Source organism: Lampetra fluviatilis, chromosome 42 (assembly GCF_964198595.1).
Source record: "Lampetra fluviatilis chromosome 42, kcLamFluv1.1, whole genome shotgun sequence".
NCBI lineage: Eukaryota > Metazoa > Chordata > Hyperoartia > Petromyzontiformes > Petromyzontidae > Lampetra > Lampetra fluviatilis.
Window position 1 is genome coordinate 2,499,002 of NC_136316.1, and position 15,879 is coordinate 2,514,880.

The 15,879-nt window shown below is 49.4% G+C and overlaps 1 protein-coding gene across 7 annotated transcripts in view; it reads right to left on the reverse strand.

Annotated features, from left to right (window-relative positions):
- Positions 1-1,298: 1,298 nt before the first annotated feature.
- RALGAPB (Ral GTPase activating protein non-catalytic subunit beta) overlaps positions 1,299-15,879 on the reverse strand; it is a 55,915-nt gene continuing 41,334 nt past the window's right edge. For 3 of the 7 annotated variants that reach the window (XM_078875698.1, XM_078875696.1, XM_078875692.1), the window contains 11 exons: positions 15,516-15,622; positions 13,712-13,864; positions 13,337-13,546; positions 12,185-12,343; positions 11,417-11,603; positions 10,726-10,848; positions 9,324-9,460; positions 7,790-7,898; positions 7,328-7,412; positions 5,324-5,472; positions 1,299-4,335 (listed from right to left, as the gene is read on the reverse strand). In XM_078875698.1, coding sequence (XP_078731824.1) covers positions 4,157-4,335; positions 5,324-5,472; positions 7,328-7,412; positions 7,790-7,898; positions 9,324-9,460; positions 10,726-10,848; positions 11,417-11,603; positions 12,185-12,343; positions 13,337-13,546; positions 13,712-13,864; positions 15,516-15,622 — 1,598 coding nt within the window. In that variant the 3' untranslated portion in view covers positions 1,299-4,156. The remainder of the gene's footprint in view (positions 4,336-5,323; positions 5,473-7,327; positions 7,413-7,789; positions 7,899-9,323; positions 9,461-10,725; positions 10,849-11,416; positions 11,604-12,184; positions 12,344-13,336; positions 13,547-13,711; positions 13,865-15,515; positions 15,623-15,879) is intronic. The other 4 variants (XM_078875697.1, XM_078875694.1, XM_078875695.1 and 1 more) reach the window with 3 other exon arrangements.

A 15,879-nucleotide genomic window follows, 5' to 3' on the forward strand; every position in this document is an offset into this window, starting at 1 on the left:
TGTTGCCATTCTACGTGACTTTAGCGAAAGGACCAATAATATGAATCCCTGCAGTCACGAAAGCTTTAAATCAAAATTCATGTTTTTATTAAAAAAATGTCTTGCTGTGGTTTCACACCTGATGATGATTGCTTGTGTTGCAATCGAAACGTCGTAAGAATTTAATTGTTTTATTTGTATTCTTTTATTAATTTCCTTCTACGTGACTTTACCGAAATAACTTTATTTTATTATTATTTTCTATCTACGTGACTTTATCGAAATAACCATAGAATATGAATTCCTGCAGTCACGAAAGTTTTAAGTCACATTTTATAAAGATTCTTATTGGGCTGAAGTGGAGCTGATGGACGAGTGCCTACGTCACGCCAGTTTGGGATGATGTCACGACACGCGGATGTGGAGGCGGGGATGACGTCACGAGACCTGGGTCGGTTAGATGGGTGATGACGTCACGTCATGGAGCGGATGGGTACGTCACGATAGAGTTGGACGGTCGATGACGTCACGAGAGGTAGGTTTCGTAGGGGTTTGTCAACGCGACTGGAGAATTGGGTCAGACAGGCGATGACGTCACGCGAGATTGCGGTGAGGAGAGGGGAGACGTCACCAGGCACGGGGGGGGGGGGCGCGGGGAGGCTTTGACGTCACGCGACACGGGTGAGATGGAGGAAAGATGACGTTATTTCGTCGTACTCGAATTGTAAATGTGGGTTGTTTCTTCTCCAACACACCGGGTGTTACCGCACTAGTGACGAATTGGCACGTTCTGTTTACGTGACAACCCTTACTAATTGGCTGTGTCGGGTGGTGGCGGATTTAACGATACACATTTACGCTCACCCGAAAACCTCTGATGGATAATCCTGGTCGCGACTGCCTACCACGTGCTAAACTGACGTCGAAAAACGCAGGCGTGGTGAGGAAAGAGGCGGGGCAGAGGGGGGGGGTATTGTGACGTCACGCGACATTGCCCGCAGTGGCACCGAAATGTGAGCGGAATGCAAACGACGTGGACAGGAATTGCCATGCGCGAGAGCAGAAACATGCGGAGTTCAATTCATTATTAATTAGTGTGGACGAGAAAGTGTGGAAACCCTGCAGGAATGTTCACTTAATACTCCACCAAATCGACGCATCCCCCACCCACCGCCGCCCCACCCCCCAACACAATACAACTTGGTCGAAACTTTTCAACGCTCAACATTTCCTGCAAACTACACACGGAACAACTTTTTAAAAAAAAGTCTCGCTAGGCGCTTTCGCGGGTAAAAAAACAAACAAGCTACAGCGTCGAATAACACATATTGATTAAAAACCCAAACGCAATTGAGCACATCATCATTGCGTCGACTTTATTGAGCACGCCAATCCAGTGCAAACAAATATATATAATGTATATCTGACATCTTTATCCAAACGTGGGGGGGGGGGGGGAGAATCAAAACGCAAGCCACTTACTGTCATACAGGGTCCTGGACATACAGTATATATATGGAAACACGGCCTTTTGACGCTTTTCCTATATTTTAAACGAAACGTGGAAATTAAGCTACACAAAACCTGCACGCGCTGAGATGACTTACAAGTATAACCCCAAGGAAAATAATGTAAGACAGAAACAATGAAAGTAAAAAAAGAAAGGTTAAATAAAGGTTAGCTAGCATCTCGGAAAGTATCCATAAGCATTGGTCACAAGAATGTATATTCGCTGGAGTGAGAGAATGGTCCAGGGAACTGTTAAGACTGATAAGACATGACAACATCTGGTGTCTGGGGACATGCACTGCACTTTAGGCAAGTGCAAACCACACAAACTCGAAAGTAACCGTACATTCAAGTTAGCCACGTGGGCAAAACTGCGCCTGCAAAGTGATCATGAGTCTACGAAGCCAAATGGACAGGTTGTCGGTGGGCATGAGGGATCAGGGTAGATTAGCTCACGACCGCCGTTCACCACAAAGCAGCGGTGGACGTCACCACGGCGCATGTGCCATGCTAGGTAGGTGCACTTTGAGGCCACGTGAAGTGTCCAAGGCCCACTGGCAGGAGGTCACGGAATAGACCCAGGTGCCATGGGTTGACTGACCGAGGATGACTGGCAGATGTATTATGCATGCATGTTGAACTTCTTTCGCACTCTACGCAGTCAACCGTGATCATCAGATGCACCAACTGTGCTCACCCACTGTGCCAACTTTTTAGCTGCCCGGCGCTCTGCTCGTTGTGAGCGTCGCTCCTCTGCCCTCCGTTGTTGCTGCAGGGTGACTGCCCTGACAGACGGAGGCACGTGTGTCCGCACCCACACAAACACACGTGCATGTGTAGGTGCTGCAGCATCCATTCTTCTACTTGGGGTTGGGGGGGGGCAGGCGACCATGAGGTGGCTTGTTGTACGGTACGAGTCGGTTGCTATGGCGGAGTGTCACCTCTACTTCTGCTCCTGAGCATAAAGGGTCAAACCCAGACAGCTGCCAACCCGTAGGTAAAGCCACGAGTAAAGCCCCTTTAGAAACAAACAGTCCAAGAAATTGGCATCTGTGTTTGGGTGGCAGGCATTGATTTGTATCGAGAATTTGGTTGTATTGTGACGGTATACTGCAGTTTTGATAGACCTAGGGTGACTGATAAATGTCGGGGGTTTGCGCCAGCTTTACTACCCCAACGCTTTCAAAAGATAATTCATTCAGCAGCACTCCGAGCAACATTCTTGCCCCCCCCCCCCCCGCCTTAGCCAGGATAAAATGTAACAAACAGTCCCATAACATTTAAAGAGGTGGTTGAAATGATAAGGAATCCATTAATAGTTGGAAGGTAACAGTGCATCAATAATTAGTATCACCAGTGTCCCTGTGTGAAAACGATCATTAATTTAGCTTAGTTTTCACAACTATCACAAAACGAGAATACAGTTTTTTGCTAAGCAAAGTTAGTGCTTCTGTGAATTCTTGTTTGAGCCTGCTCATAAATAACGCTGGAGGGTTGAGATGAATCACAATAATGCGCCCAAAAGACTGATCTCGGAGGCACATTATTTTGACAATGGCCAGCGCAATAAGGGCCATATCTCTCAGCTTGCGACTTCAAAAGAGAAAAACAAAGCCGGTGGTGTGAATGTAACAAACTAAACCAATATCATGGAAACTTAAAAAGTGGCCTCGTTGCATGACCCTCTTCACGGGAGTATTCATGCAAGAGACTAACTGGTGGACCCACAGATGTCGCCCCTCCACCCCACCCCCCCTGGTGCCTCTACGTACACGCACGATGATACGGCGCTGCCGGTACTCGAACCGACGTCACGCCATCGGCGCTACGTGGTCACGGTCCCAGCGTTAATGCCCCTCTCAAGCGGTCTAGCCCCAGGTACGGCTGTGAGACCGGGTCACGGTGGACACCTCGCGCACCGTCGCCATCGCCCGAGACGGAACGCGAAGCCGTGTAGGTCAAGTTTAAAGCGCGCAATCTCGGCAAGGGTTTGTGGAATTGCGACCCGCCACCCCCACCACGGAGCCATCGTGACAATACCACACCGCGTGTCTGGGGCTTTAATCCGCAGACGTGATCCCGTAACAGACGCGACAGCTGCTGAGTGTGTGGCGCGGTGCGAAATCATTTTCTCCGAGCCTCACGGTTGATCAGACAACAGATTGCATTTGTCTCGTGCATGACAAAGCGTTGTGGGGTGAGTGCATCACCCGAGGTGGTGGTCAGGGCAGAGTAGAGTGTGCAGGTGCTAGGGCCTGTGTGCTGAAGTGTTGTGCCTCATCAACAGTGCCCTCTCCCGTCTGCGCTCGCCCATTCCCTGCTCCCCAGCACCGACAGCAGCGGTGGACCGTTTTCCCGACAGAATCACATTCTTGAACTTCCGCACTCTTATTCCAAACATTCGTTCCGCGTGCTGCGTGCGTGGATGGGAGGCGCGGCTGGCTCCTCGCTGTGAGCTACGTCATCGGTCACGACGCGTACGCCAAAGCCTATCTCACCCACCCAGATGGATGACACCGAGGTTCTCCGTTTCTACCAGCCACGCCAAAGTCACAGTCCTTTAAAGACGCGCGATGGGAGCGCGGAGGAAAATTCAATGGCAGCCGCCAATCACTTCCACCTCGCCCACCTCTGCTCACGCTCCCTGCCGCTGTTTGTGCTCGGGTGGCTATATCCCAACTTCCTGGAAGAGCGAGGTGTAGAACTCGGGCTCGATGAGCCGGCTGCGGTACTTGGCGACGAGCTCGGCGATCTTGAGCTTGCGCCGCACGTGCGGGTGGCTGTACGCGTCGCTCTCCAGGCGCTTGCGGCGGCACGCATTCACGGCCGTCTGCCGCACCAACGAGCCTGCCCCGGCGAAGAACATGGCGAGAGAATGCGAAGACGGATTATTACGTAAGCGAGTGCATGTTGATTCTTGGTGCTTTCGGTAAAGTCACGTAGAAGGGAAATAATAAAACAATTAAAATGTAAAACAATACAATTCTCACGACGTTTCGACTGCAACACAAGCAATCATTATCAGGTGTGAAATCCACAGCAAGAAAAGTTGAACTTCTTTTGCACCGTACGTAGCCAACTGTGCTAATTGCCAAACGCCGTGTCCCACAAACAGAAGCTGTGCACATAAAGACCCAAGACTTTCCTTCTCTGCTGTGGCTATGATTTACTGCCTCTTTTTTTTGTTCACTATAAAATAAACAGGTCAAGTTTCTGTACATCCCTTTACCCTAACAATGATAATTTTAATTTATATTGCTTACAGCTGCTGAAAAGCATTTCAAGATGCCGTACAGGCAACCATATAAAACATAAAAATAAGGAAGAATAAAATAAAAGTTGGAGACAGTGAGCAGCACTGATGCTTCGCACACAAGCCGTCTCAACCATTACAACTCCACAGACATTGAAGCGTACTGCAATGTACGACGGAACGTCTGCAATTGATCAAACTAGGGAAATAACTGGAGATATGAGGATTAGGATGGAGTTGTGAGTGCAAATCAGCGTTAAAACAACTCGCGATAATGTCTAAGTGCAGTCTTCTTCTTTCGTATGGCTGACGTAGGAAGCAGAGCAGCAACTGCAATTTCACATTCAGGTGGTCAAGCCAGATAACCAGGACAGGAGTAGCAGGGCGTATCGCTGTGACGTCTCCGTCGTGTTTGTGGATCGGGGCATTGCGTCATGATACGTTGTGTGTGATATTGTGGATGACCACAGGTCGCACACGACGGGAGGAGACATGCGCAGTACACGACACGGACAATTACAAAATTGATTTGGCAATAACCAACGGAACACGTGAACGTGCAATACTGGTGCGAGCACACACCGAGGGCCCGGCGGCTGACCACCATGCCGTCCACCAGCGGGATGGCCATCGTGGACTTGCTGGAGGAGGTTTGCAGGCGCACACGGAACAGCCCGGTGCGCAGCGGGTGGATGAAGATCACCGGCACTTCCTTGTCCGGAGACGCAGACCTGGAATACATACACACGGTCGCGCGGTTCAAACCCACAGCCCGGGGCAACTTCTTACAGCATTTTTATTTAAAGCTTTCGTGACTGCAGGGATTCATATTCTTGGTTCTTTTGGTAAAGCCACGTAGAAGGTAAATAACAAAATAATAAAAATATAAAACAATAAAATTATCACGACGTTTCGACTGCAACACAAGCAATCATCATTTATATTTTTATTATTTTGTTATTTACCTTCTTACAGCATCTTTTCAATCTACTGCTTGCTGGATGAAGGTTTCTCATTGGGGCGGGGGGGTGGTGGATCGCTTGAAATATAACTTGTTACCCGTGTCAGCCGTGCCTGGGAATCGAACCCATGTTGCCTGGCTCATAGTGCACAGCGCTAACCACTGCGGCACCGCTTCGCCCAAGGCAATATTTCCGCAAAAAATGACAATGAACAATTGCAAAATGGAAATGAATCTGCCGATCGAACTGACGTCACGCGAGAGAAGTTTTACGAGTATTTTTCATGTCATGCGTCCCTCAATCGCCCCCTTTGCTATTTGTCGTGATTCATTTCAAGAACCGATTATTATTTTCCCCCAATGTGGTCCGTGTAGAATCTTTACAGGCTGCAGGGCCCTATGGGAATACATTTCACACAACGCATATGAATGCAAAATAGCATTTATAATTATTCACGCTTCATTCGACGCATGTGTCACGAGTGTAAGAATTTAATTGAATCTGGAACGTAATCATCGTATGCCTACAAGGGAGGGCTTAAATTGTCACTCGATATTTTGTGGAACTTTGCCAACCTGGCTTGGGTAGCGATTATCGTTGTAAGGCACTATAACTAGAGGACAAGATACTCCATTATATAACCCGATATTCTCGTACTCAAATATTCCTATAATCCTTCAAATAGGAATCTTAAGCCTCTTTTGCCAGTAGCAAAATATGATAATTGTTTTTTTAGCCTTTTATCTGGCAACAAAACTGACACCTTTTGGCGTCATCTGGTCCAACACCATGTGAGACTAGGCTCTAAGAAAAGCTGTCTCGGGTGTGGACCAATCAATTTCCAGGACAGTGCATACATTATCAGAGTTGTGTGTTTTTTGTTTGCATTCCGACCGCAGGTATTGTGGTAAATGCAAACATGACTCCTTGTAAAAAAAGGTGCCAGTTTTGTTGCCAGATAAAAGGGTAAAAAAACAATTATCAGGAATCTTAAGATTATTTTGACAATAAGGCAAGATAGATGTGGCTGCCAAAATAATTCTGGTAAAAAAAAAGCGTTTTGGACTGTTCCAGCTACCAAGTGCTGCTCTTCTAACGCGGTAGTTGCGTTCCTGTTGAACACCGCGTTAGGGAAAAATCGCGTTATAATAAATAATATATACTGTAATACAGGGTAAAGCACAGTCCGCGATAACACGTGAGATGCATATGCAGGCTGCACAAACACCGACAAGGTGCGTGGGTAGCACCTAGAAACATGCAGCAGCATCCCGCCTCGTGCGACGCTACGCCGAGGCATCCGTACAACCGCCTATTCCTACTCGCGCTGCGACGTCGTTCCGTTCGCTCAATAACGCTATATACAGATCGCATACGCGTTATAAAAAAAACCGTGTTCCCCAAAAATATTAATCGCGTTATATCCAATTCGCTTTGTGAAAACACGCCGTCGAGCAGAACGGACTGTACCTTGATTCTGAGCCCGATTCTCTTGCTGATTCTGACTACTCGGACTGGAAGTTGACCAGCTACTCGCGACAGGCAGCCACTGGCTGCATAGTTAATCGGATTGCTCCAAAATAAATATTCTGATTCTGCATGGACCCACCAACTGCCCACGTACACAGACCTGACGGAGGTGCTGCTGTTGACAGGCGCCTCCATCCCCGTTATTGTCTCTTGAAGCAGTTCCGATAGCGGCAAATTCTCTGCAACAAAGTGTCAAGGGGCGGAAGCCAGTTGTTCAAACATCGCTGGGCTGAAATGCGTCCGTCGAACATTTGTGTGTGTGTGCGCGCGAAGATTGGATTAATTATTATTTGTGGCAAAAACAACTGAAAACATCGTTTCCCGTGCAATTAATTAACGGCCATTCAAGTGCACCGATTTACATTATGCGGCAGCATAAGTGGAGGAAACATTAATACAATTAGCGATTTTTTTTACAAACACAATTCAAGCAGCATACGAGCTGGATAAAGTCACGCGGCATGCCGCTTTAATGGATTCTCGCTTAGAGCGGGAACAACAACACGGCGCAGCGCAATTGGTCTAATTTGAGGCTACTCTCTCCTCCATCGCTCACCGATGTCGTCGTAGCTTTCCACCCACACCACCATCACCTTGGTCTCAGGCCCCAGCGGGGGAAGGGGCCGTCCCAATGCGGACTTCTTTATCCGTCCAATCAAACTCCCCTGCAAACCAGAGAGACAGCGCCGCCCGCCCATTAGGTCGCGTGTCAGCACGTGTGGTGCGGGCACGGGTACCCGCCGCCGCCGCCACCCTGCCCCGCTCACGACATCACTTCTCTCCGAAAACGTCTTCATCTGAAGAGCTGTGCAAGCGTAGAACTACCTTTTCACACTCATTACACACACAAACTGCTTTCTACAATTACATTGCCGATCTCGTCAAGGAGCACAAACCATCACGCAAACTGCGGTCATCCTCGCAGCGGCTTTTCCCTCGCCATCGAACAAAGACGGTCACCGGATCGCGCGCTTTCAGATGCGCTTCTACGGCCATCTGGAATGTTCTTCCTTCCAATATTAGGAAGCCACTGGAACTATGCACTTTTAAATCTATCTTGAAAACTAATTTCTTTAGAACTGATTTTTGAGTTTCATTTGTTGTCCTTCCCTCGCACCTCCGATTAGCTAAGTATGGTGCGAAAGAAGTTCAACATACAGACATTCTTATCGATGAAGTAAGAGACCGGCATTTAATTGTCAAGTTAAGCGAGTAACTGCGAACTATTTTTCAGCGTTTCTATTAATAATTTATTTGACAGTACTGAAATCATCATGTGTCTGTCTATGAGCAACTTACATGTCAGGTGCTCGATCTCAAACAGATCTCAGTCTATGCTCATCGCCTTCAACCAATCCGCACTGACCAGCATCTTGGTGAAGGCGGAGGGGAGGGCGTAGATGTGGAATGATAGAATGGGCTTTGCCACATTGCCCTCTACTGCCCACCACATTGTTGTCTCTTCCCCCCAGCCTCCGATTAGCACGGTTGGCTACGTATGGTTGCAAAACAAGTGCAACATACATTGCACCCACAGCCTTACATGGCAAGCTGCTTGTTCGTGGTGATCATCCATCACAGGCAATAACCCCCATTGAAATTCAAATTCTATTGCTACGCAACGTACGCACACATCCCCAAAAGTCTGTGCCGTGGCAGGGCGTGAGATACGGAATATTGAACGCTGGGGTGAATAGCACCTTCGGGCAAGGCAGAATTTTTGACCGTTTCATTTTGCTCTTCCGTCTCCAATGTTAACTACCTCATCTGGTATACAGGAGGTCGTACGTTCGATCCCAACCCTGACGCCTGCTGTATATTTGGAGTTTGCATTATCTCTTTCCCCGTGGATTTTTCTCCCGGTCCCCCGGTTTTTCCTCTCCACATTTGAGAATACAACATGCGGTCAGAGCATTTGGCTGCTATAAATTTCCACGTGATAAGCCACGTTATTGAGCTATCATTTGTGATCACCAGGTTGCTTCTGAAAGAAGAGCTACATAGCTGAGTGGACCTTACCTGGTAAATAAAAAAAAACAGTTTTAGTTTAGAAAGGGCGGTGTGCGAATGGCGGGTGCTGATGATGCCACCTGCTGGTTGGCATTGGGGCCGTCGTTCTGGCTTGGGAAGAGCTCCAGGCTCAGGGAGTGCTGCTTCAGCACCTTCGCCAGAAACTCCTGGTTGGCTTCGTTGTCCAGGGCCAACAGCTGCGGGTCGGCTGCGGGATCTGCACATGATGCAAACACAAACAACCAAGAAGGTCTTCCCCAGTGTAGCGATTCGCGAGCACCTATAGAGGCTGGCACAACGCCAACGTAAGGGGAAGGGGGGGTTGAGTGGCCAGCACCACTCTTGTCTCCCCACTGTTGGTGTGTACACACTACAACGGGTTACTCATGTCAGTGCTCCTTACAGCCACCTGCCATATAAGTCACGAGGAGACACAAAGCCTCCTTTTCCCAGTTGGAGAGGTCACCCTATGAAGGTAAGACAGGGTTAGTGGGTCTTTTGATGTGTCACATGCTTAGAAATGGATGCATTGTTCACAATTTTCCTTTCCTACAACCCAGGGATGGAGAAGCTAGGGCCGGTGACTTCAAATAATAAGGGTCACGTGTGGCCTACCACCTTGAAACGACCCACAAACTATATTTATTCATCACTGCAAGCATCTGGAACACTCGTCGGGTACCAGAGGTGAATGTTTTCAAACTGACAACACAATCGAGATTTGAAGTTTTCGTGGCTGCAGGGATCCCTACTCTTTGGTCACGTAGGTATAAAATAAAAATAAAAAAATCACGACGTTTCGATCGCAACACAAGCAATCGTCATCAGGTGGGAAAACCACAGCAATATTTTTTTTATTTTTATACCTACGTGACTTTACCGAAAGAACCAAAGAGTATGACAACACAGCGTTTCGAATATTAATGTGCTCAGTCACTGCAAGCGCCTTTGCAGGGACAGACGTGACTGAGGTGTGTTTGTGTGAACGTGTGGTCCACCAAAGGGTAATTAACCCTTTCCCGTGCCGAGATGTCTGAAAGTTGAAGTTTGTGGTCCAGTTCACTGCTGATTCTCGAAACGCGCAAGTTGGTTCAACGTATATGTTATTTAGAGAGGCGTAGCGCCGTTGTTTCTAAAGGCATTGTACTCACCGCAAAGAACCATAGTGACAGGACCGCGCTCTATGATAGCTGGTGCCAAAAGCTGTGCCACACGTCCTCCCGCATGGCCTCGTGGGAGCCCCGGTACATCTTCAGGTTGGAAGACGGACCGATAAAGATATTATATTTTCATTTTTCCCCCAATTTCGATGACGTACAATTTACGTCCACGTACGTCATCGGAATGGGGAAAGGGAAATGAAGTCCTAGTTGGCCCTTGGCAATGAAAAGCTTCTCCAACGCTGCTCCAGCCAAACACGCCCACGCCCCACCCACCCCGTCCACCCCCTTGGATCATCCGGCCGCGTTCCCCTGAGCTCACCCGCGGAGGCGGGCAGCGAGGGCACCACGAAGGCCACCTCGGTGAGCGCGTCGGCGTAGTAGAGGACCCTGCGGTCTCCGTTGAAGACGCCCCCGCCGCTGCCCTCCGTCGTGACCGGCTCGTCTGAAAGAACAAGGAGTCAGAGGTCAAAACAGCCGCGTACGGGCATCCACGCGGTGGGTAGGGGGAGGGGGGGGGGAATTTTCAAGCCGGGAAAACCGTGCGTCCTCAAAATTACGCGGTTTGATCTAATTTGTGCCGCATGTAATGAATGGGGGCGGTTTATGGGGGGGGGGGTTCTGTTAAAATACAAAAATATAACATTCCCACTTGAACATCAAAAACTGAAGGGCGATGCTGGCTTGTTGTTAGCTGCGTCTCCACACTGAGCGGATATCTGCGTGCGCCAGTGCAGTGCCAGGTTAGTGTATTTATAAAATATTTTACTTTCTTTTAGATAACTCTTAGAAATCATATGTTTCGCTTACACATAAAAACATTAAAAGCCGGTTAGCATAAATAACATTACACGCTGCAAAATGGGATGCATTTTGCTTCCATGTATATAACGCGGTTTATTTCGTTAATAAAAACAGATAAACCGGGGGTACCCCCCATCCATGAATTATCACAGTATATCGAGGACACTCCCGGAACCTCCCGTCGTGGCTACCGCCGCCGCTCCGCGTACCCATGGGCGGCGTTCCGTCTCCGTCCCCGTCCTCCCCGCCGTAACTGCCGCCGGCGATGTGCCAGCTGGAGGTGACGTGGCCGGTCCAGCCCGGGTGCCGCCCGACCTGCACCGGCCAGCCCAGCGAGCCCAGCAGCTCCAGGAAGTGCGGCTGCACGGAGGTGGCGCTGTCCACGTTGCGTAGGATCTGGCGGCGGGCAGGTGGAACGCACCGTCCATGAACCGTGAGGACAAAGGGGAGCCGCCCATCCCCCCCCCCCCCGTGCAAAAATGTGCGACTTCCTCGTTGAGAGTTTGAAATATATCGAGTGGACTTTCCAACAGATGGTGAATACGTACAACAATGTTTTTCACAAACACGTCAGTCTCTACGCGTAGGATTTTGTTTCGAGGAAGATATGACGCAAAAAAGGGGGAAAAATAAACCTTCGCTCTCTTGCAAATGGTCAATGTCACAGTTATGCAACTCCATCATGCAGAGTGCACAAATGTGATAAAATTAACGAAAGAGGCAGATCTTGGGGAAAGAGAAGAATCTACTGTCATTATTACAGTCAGTCATGTCACCATATATTGACATTCAAACGTAAGCCATGGCAAGCGAGTGCCACAATGACTGCAATCGTTAGTTCCGATCACCACAGCTTCACAGCCGCGAGTCGCACACGGCCGAGACACAAATCCACATGACAATTACACTTTCCTCTGCGGGCTTAATTTTCCTTTGATGGGGGCCAAAAAGGGTTAGGTGTGTGAGCGTGAGGGCACCTCGCGTGGCATGCGCTGGCCCGCGCGCACGTAGAAGATGAAGACCGTGTCGAACGGACGCGAGGGCAGAGCGTCCAGCAAGGCCAGATCCTCGAGGAAGCCGGGCATCGTCTGGTCAAGTGCCATCAGGTGGGGTGGCATCCTGCTTGCGCCCATCTCCTGTCGCGCGCACGCACGCACGCGGATAATGTATATGCGCACACACACGCATGCGCAGATATTTCTTCTCTCTTCCGAAATGTTATCCTCATTGTGCCATCGCTGTGAGGTCATCAGACAAGGAATCTGTTGGGATCTCTCGCAGAGCAGAGCCACCCCCTCAGCAATTGAAGCGGCTCGCAGAAGCGGACGTCACGAGAACCGCTTCTGTGATCTCTTAAAGTTACCTCTGGGGTAAGGGGCAGCACCTGCTCTGCTGCAAAGTAATATTTGTTGCATGGCAGTCACATCCAATATTTAGAATTGTCAGAGCTGGAATTTAGCCAAGTGAACCTTATGGCGGTACCCCGGGGTACCATAGTACCCCGGCTCCGGCATAATGTCCGTGATGCAGTCATTTTTAGTCTGCTGATGGTCGGTGATGCGGCAATCGACTCATCTCGACGAGCTGTACACGATGCACCACTATGGTGCGTACGAGCGTTCAGGGTTTCGGCGCAATCTTCCTCGCCGCGTTTCGACATCGCGGAGTAGCACTGATTTCGGATTGATTGGTACCCCAGTCGCGGAGTTAAGTACACACCTGGACAAAAAATAGTGTCCCAGAAATAAAATATTTCATTGCCTCGGCCATTTTGTATTATTTGGTACCCCGGGTTACCGCCATAAGGATCAAATGCAGAACCAAACTTAATGCGATTTAGTTGTGCTGTAATTGGTAACCTACACTTGACAACCCAAGTGTAGTGAGCACATTTGATGTCAGAATTATCTGGCCACCTATAAACACATACAAATACAGAACGCACACATGTACACGGACGGTTGGGTCAGCAGAGGAAATACCGAACGGTAAACTGATGTGGTTGCTGCCAGGCTGAACAAATAAATAATCCTCAAGATTTACTGCGCACATGATAACCAGGCACGCTGCTATGGAGAAACGCTGTACTTGGGGTTAACGCATTGCACAACTGTTCCCCTGGAGCGAACCTTGAGCGCTTCCGGCGAAAGGAAGCCAAGGTGGGAGAGGAAGAGGCGTGCCGTCTGGAAGTCCTGCGATGGCTGTGGCAGCCGGCACTCTGTGGACGGGTCGGGGAATTCGACAGACGCTTGCGCCCGCTCCCGCGCGTGCGTCACGGCCGCCTCGTACGCCATCTGCTGCTCCATCAGCTTGCGCAGCTTCTCCTGCTGCAGCGCCATCTGCTCCGGCACACACAGGGCGTATCTCCGCGTTAAGAGGTAAAAGCGAGTGATATATATATATGTCTATTAGCTTGTGTTCGGGCTACGGGGATAGAGAAGCGGAGGTGGGAGAGGGTCGAATGGAGCTTTGTGTCACGGCGGTGGCTGCGTTCCCGTGCCGACCTGCTCGTTGATGATGTCGGGCAGGTCGGGGATGCTGCAGTCAGCCTTCACGAAGGGGATCTTGTCCACCTCCTCGGGGAACACGCGGTGCTTCACGTTGTATCGAGTGCCCACGTTGGCCAGCGGCGCAGGTCGGTTCTCCGTCGCGAAGGGCTGCACTTGCACCACAAGGGAACGCGTTCCTGTGCTCCCGATACCTCTTTTCCACTGCACAACCGCGCCACCCCACGACTGTCCCGAGTCAGCATCGGCGCGGCACAGTGAGTGAGCGACCGGGTTGTGTTTCCGCCGCAGAAGCCGAGCCGTTGTTTGTCGCCGACATCACAAACAACGAACGCATCCACACCAGCACCGCGCTAGACCTGCTTGGCCGACAGAGCCAGGGTCAGACGCCTTCTGTGGCCAGCTCGTCGGCGGTTGGTTTTGGCGCGGCACGACAAACAGCCAGTGGAAAGAAAACCACCCGCACGGCGAGGGCCCCACGCTCGGCTCGGAAGTGTCAGTGGAAAATGGGTGTATTGCACAGGAGACGTTGCCAGCAAGTTGCCGTGCGTGCCTGTGGGTGCTTCTTCTTGTAGCCCGAGGCGCTTAAGCTCACACATGCGTCTAGAAACATGTGTTTAGGCAGTGACATGTCAACTACCTCGCCTCGTATGCAGGAGGTCGTGGCTTAGATCCTGACCCTGACAAATGCCTGTATACTTGGAGTCTGCGTGTACTCTCTGTCTCTCCCCGTGGTCGCGAGGATTTTTCTCCGGGTCCTCCGGCTTTTCCCTCCACATCACACATTTAGAGTATTTGGCTGCTATAAATGTCCACATGATAAGCCACTTCGTTGAGCGATCATTCGTGGCCAGATGGCTTCTGAAAAGAAGCTAATAGCTCAGTGGGCTTTGCCTGGTGAGATAAAACATATTTTTTAACAAGTTATTTGTTTACTTTTCCTATACTTTGCACTCTTATCGTGAATTTGCACTGTTTGTTGTTGCAACGTTCTGACCCTGTGCCCCCTGCTGGACATCTGTGAAAAGAGCTTTATAGCTCATCGGATTCCTCCAGTAGAAATAAAGATTCTGATTCTGTAAAGAAATGCACTCATCACAGCACACAGTATCAGCCGTTTCAGCAAAAAAAAACATCTTTCTTAGGAAACCATGAATTATTCGACTTTTATGAATGTACAGTGGTACCTCGGTATACGTTGTTAATTCGAAAATGACGTGTACCAAACTAATTTTTCCCATAAGAAATAAAGGGAAAGGAAATAATCCGTTCCAGAGTATAAGAAATGATATTTTATATGGCATATTATACATTAATGGGGTTGTATTAAATAATTGAGACACTACTTATTACTAAAATGCATACATACATTAAAATAAATGCATAAAAAAATAAAATGAAATCAAAATAACATTTTACATCACTTTACCTTGCTGAGAGGAGTTGATAGCCTACGAGGATGGTGGTGAGGAAGGGGAGGAGTCGTGAACGGGGTCTACGCGGTGACTCATCCCGACCCATACAAGTTCTAGCAAGCGCGTCGTATCCCAAGCAAGACGTCGTATCCCAAGAAATGCTTTTCTCGTCCAAACACGACGCATACCAAAGCGGTCGTATACCGAGGTATGACTGTATTTTGATTCAAGTCATTCTAATAATTATTATAATTGCTTGTTTTGAGTTGGAATCCTACATGACCCGGTGGCGTTTCAGAGTTGCTTTGCAAGCGACAAGCAACTTACATCCCATCTCATAGCTCATCGGATTCCTCCGGTGTGAATAAAACGAATCAGAGTCGTACCTTGAGCACGACAGGGCAGTCCCGGGGCTGCTGTCGCAGCTGCAGGGTCCACGCATGCCGCCCGCCCAGTCCGCGGATCAGCACCGTCACCGTAGGGCAGGGATCTGCTGAGGTCCGAGGCACCCACGTACGTACACGCGCACACACGCTAAAGACAAAGATCCCCCAAATAGTCTTCAACAGACTATTGGAACAAGTGCCGTTTGGGAGCGCCGAAGAGTTTATGGCGTGGTGCACGACGGGGTGGTATGACAAGCACCGCGCCCTAGAAGCCTTCGTCTCTCCAGCTCGGATGATTACACACTACAGCAAGTACGCATTTAAGGCCGAGTCGACTTAGAGGAGGCCCAGGACTGGTTCTGGC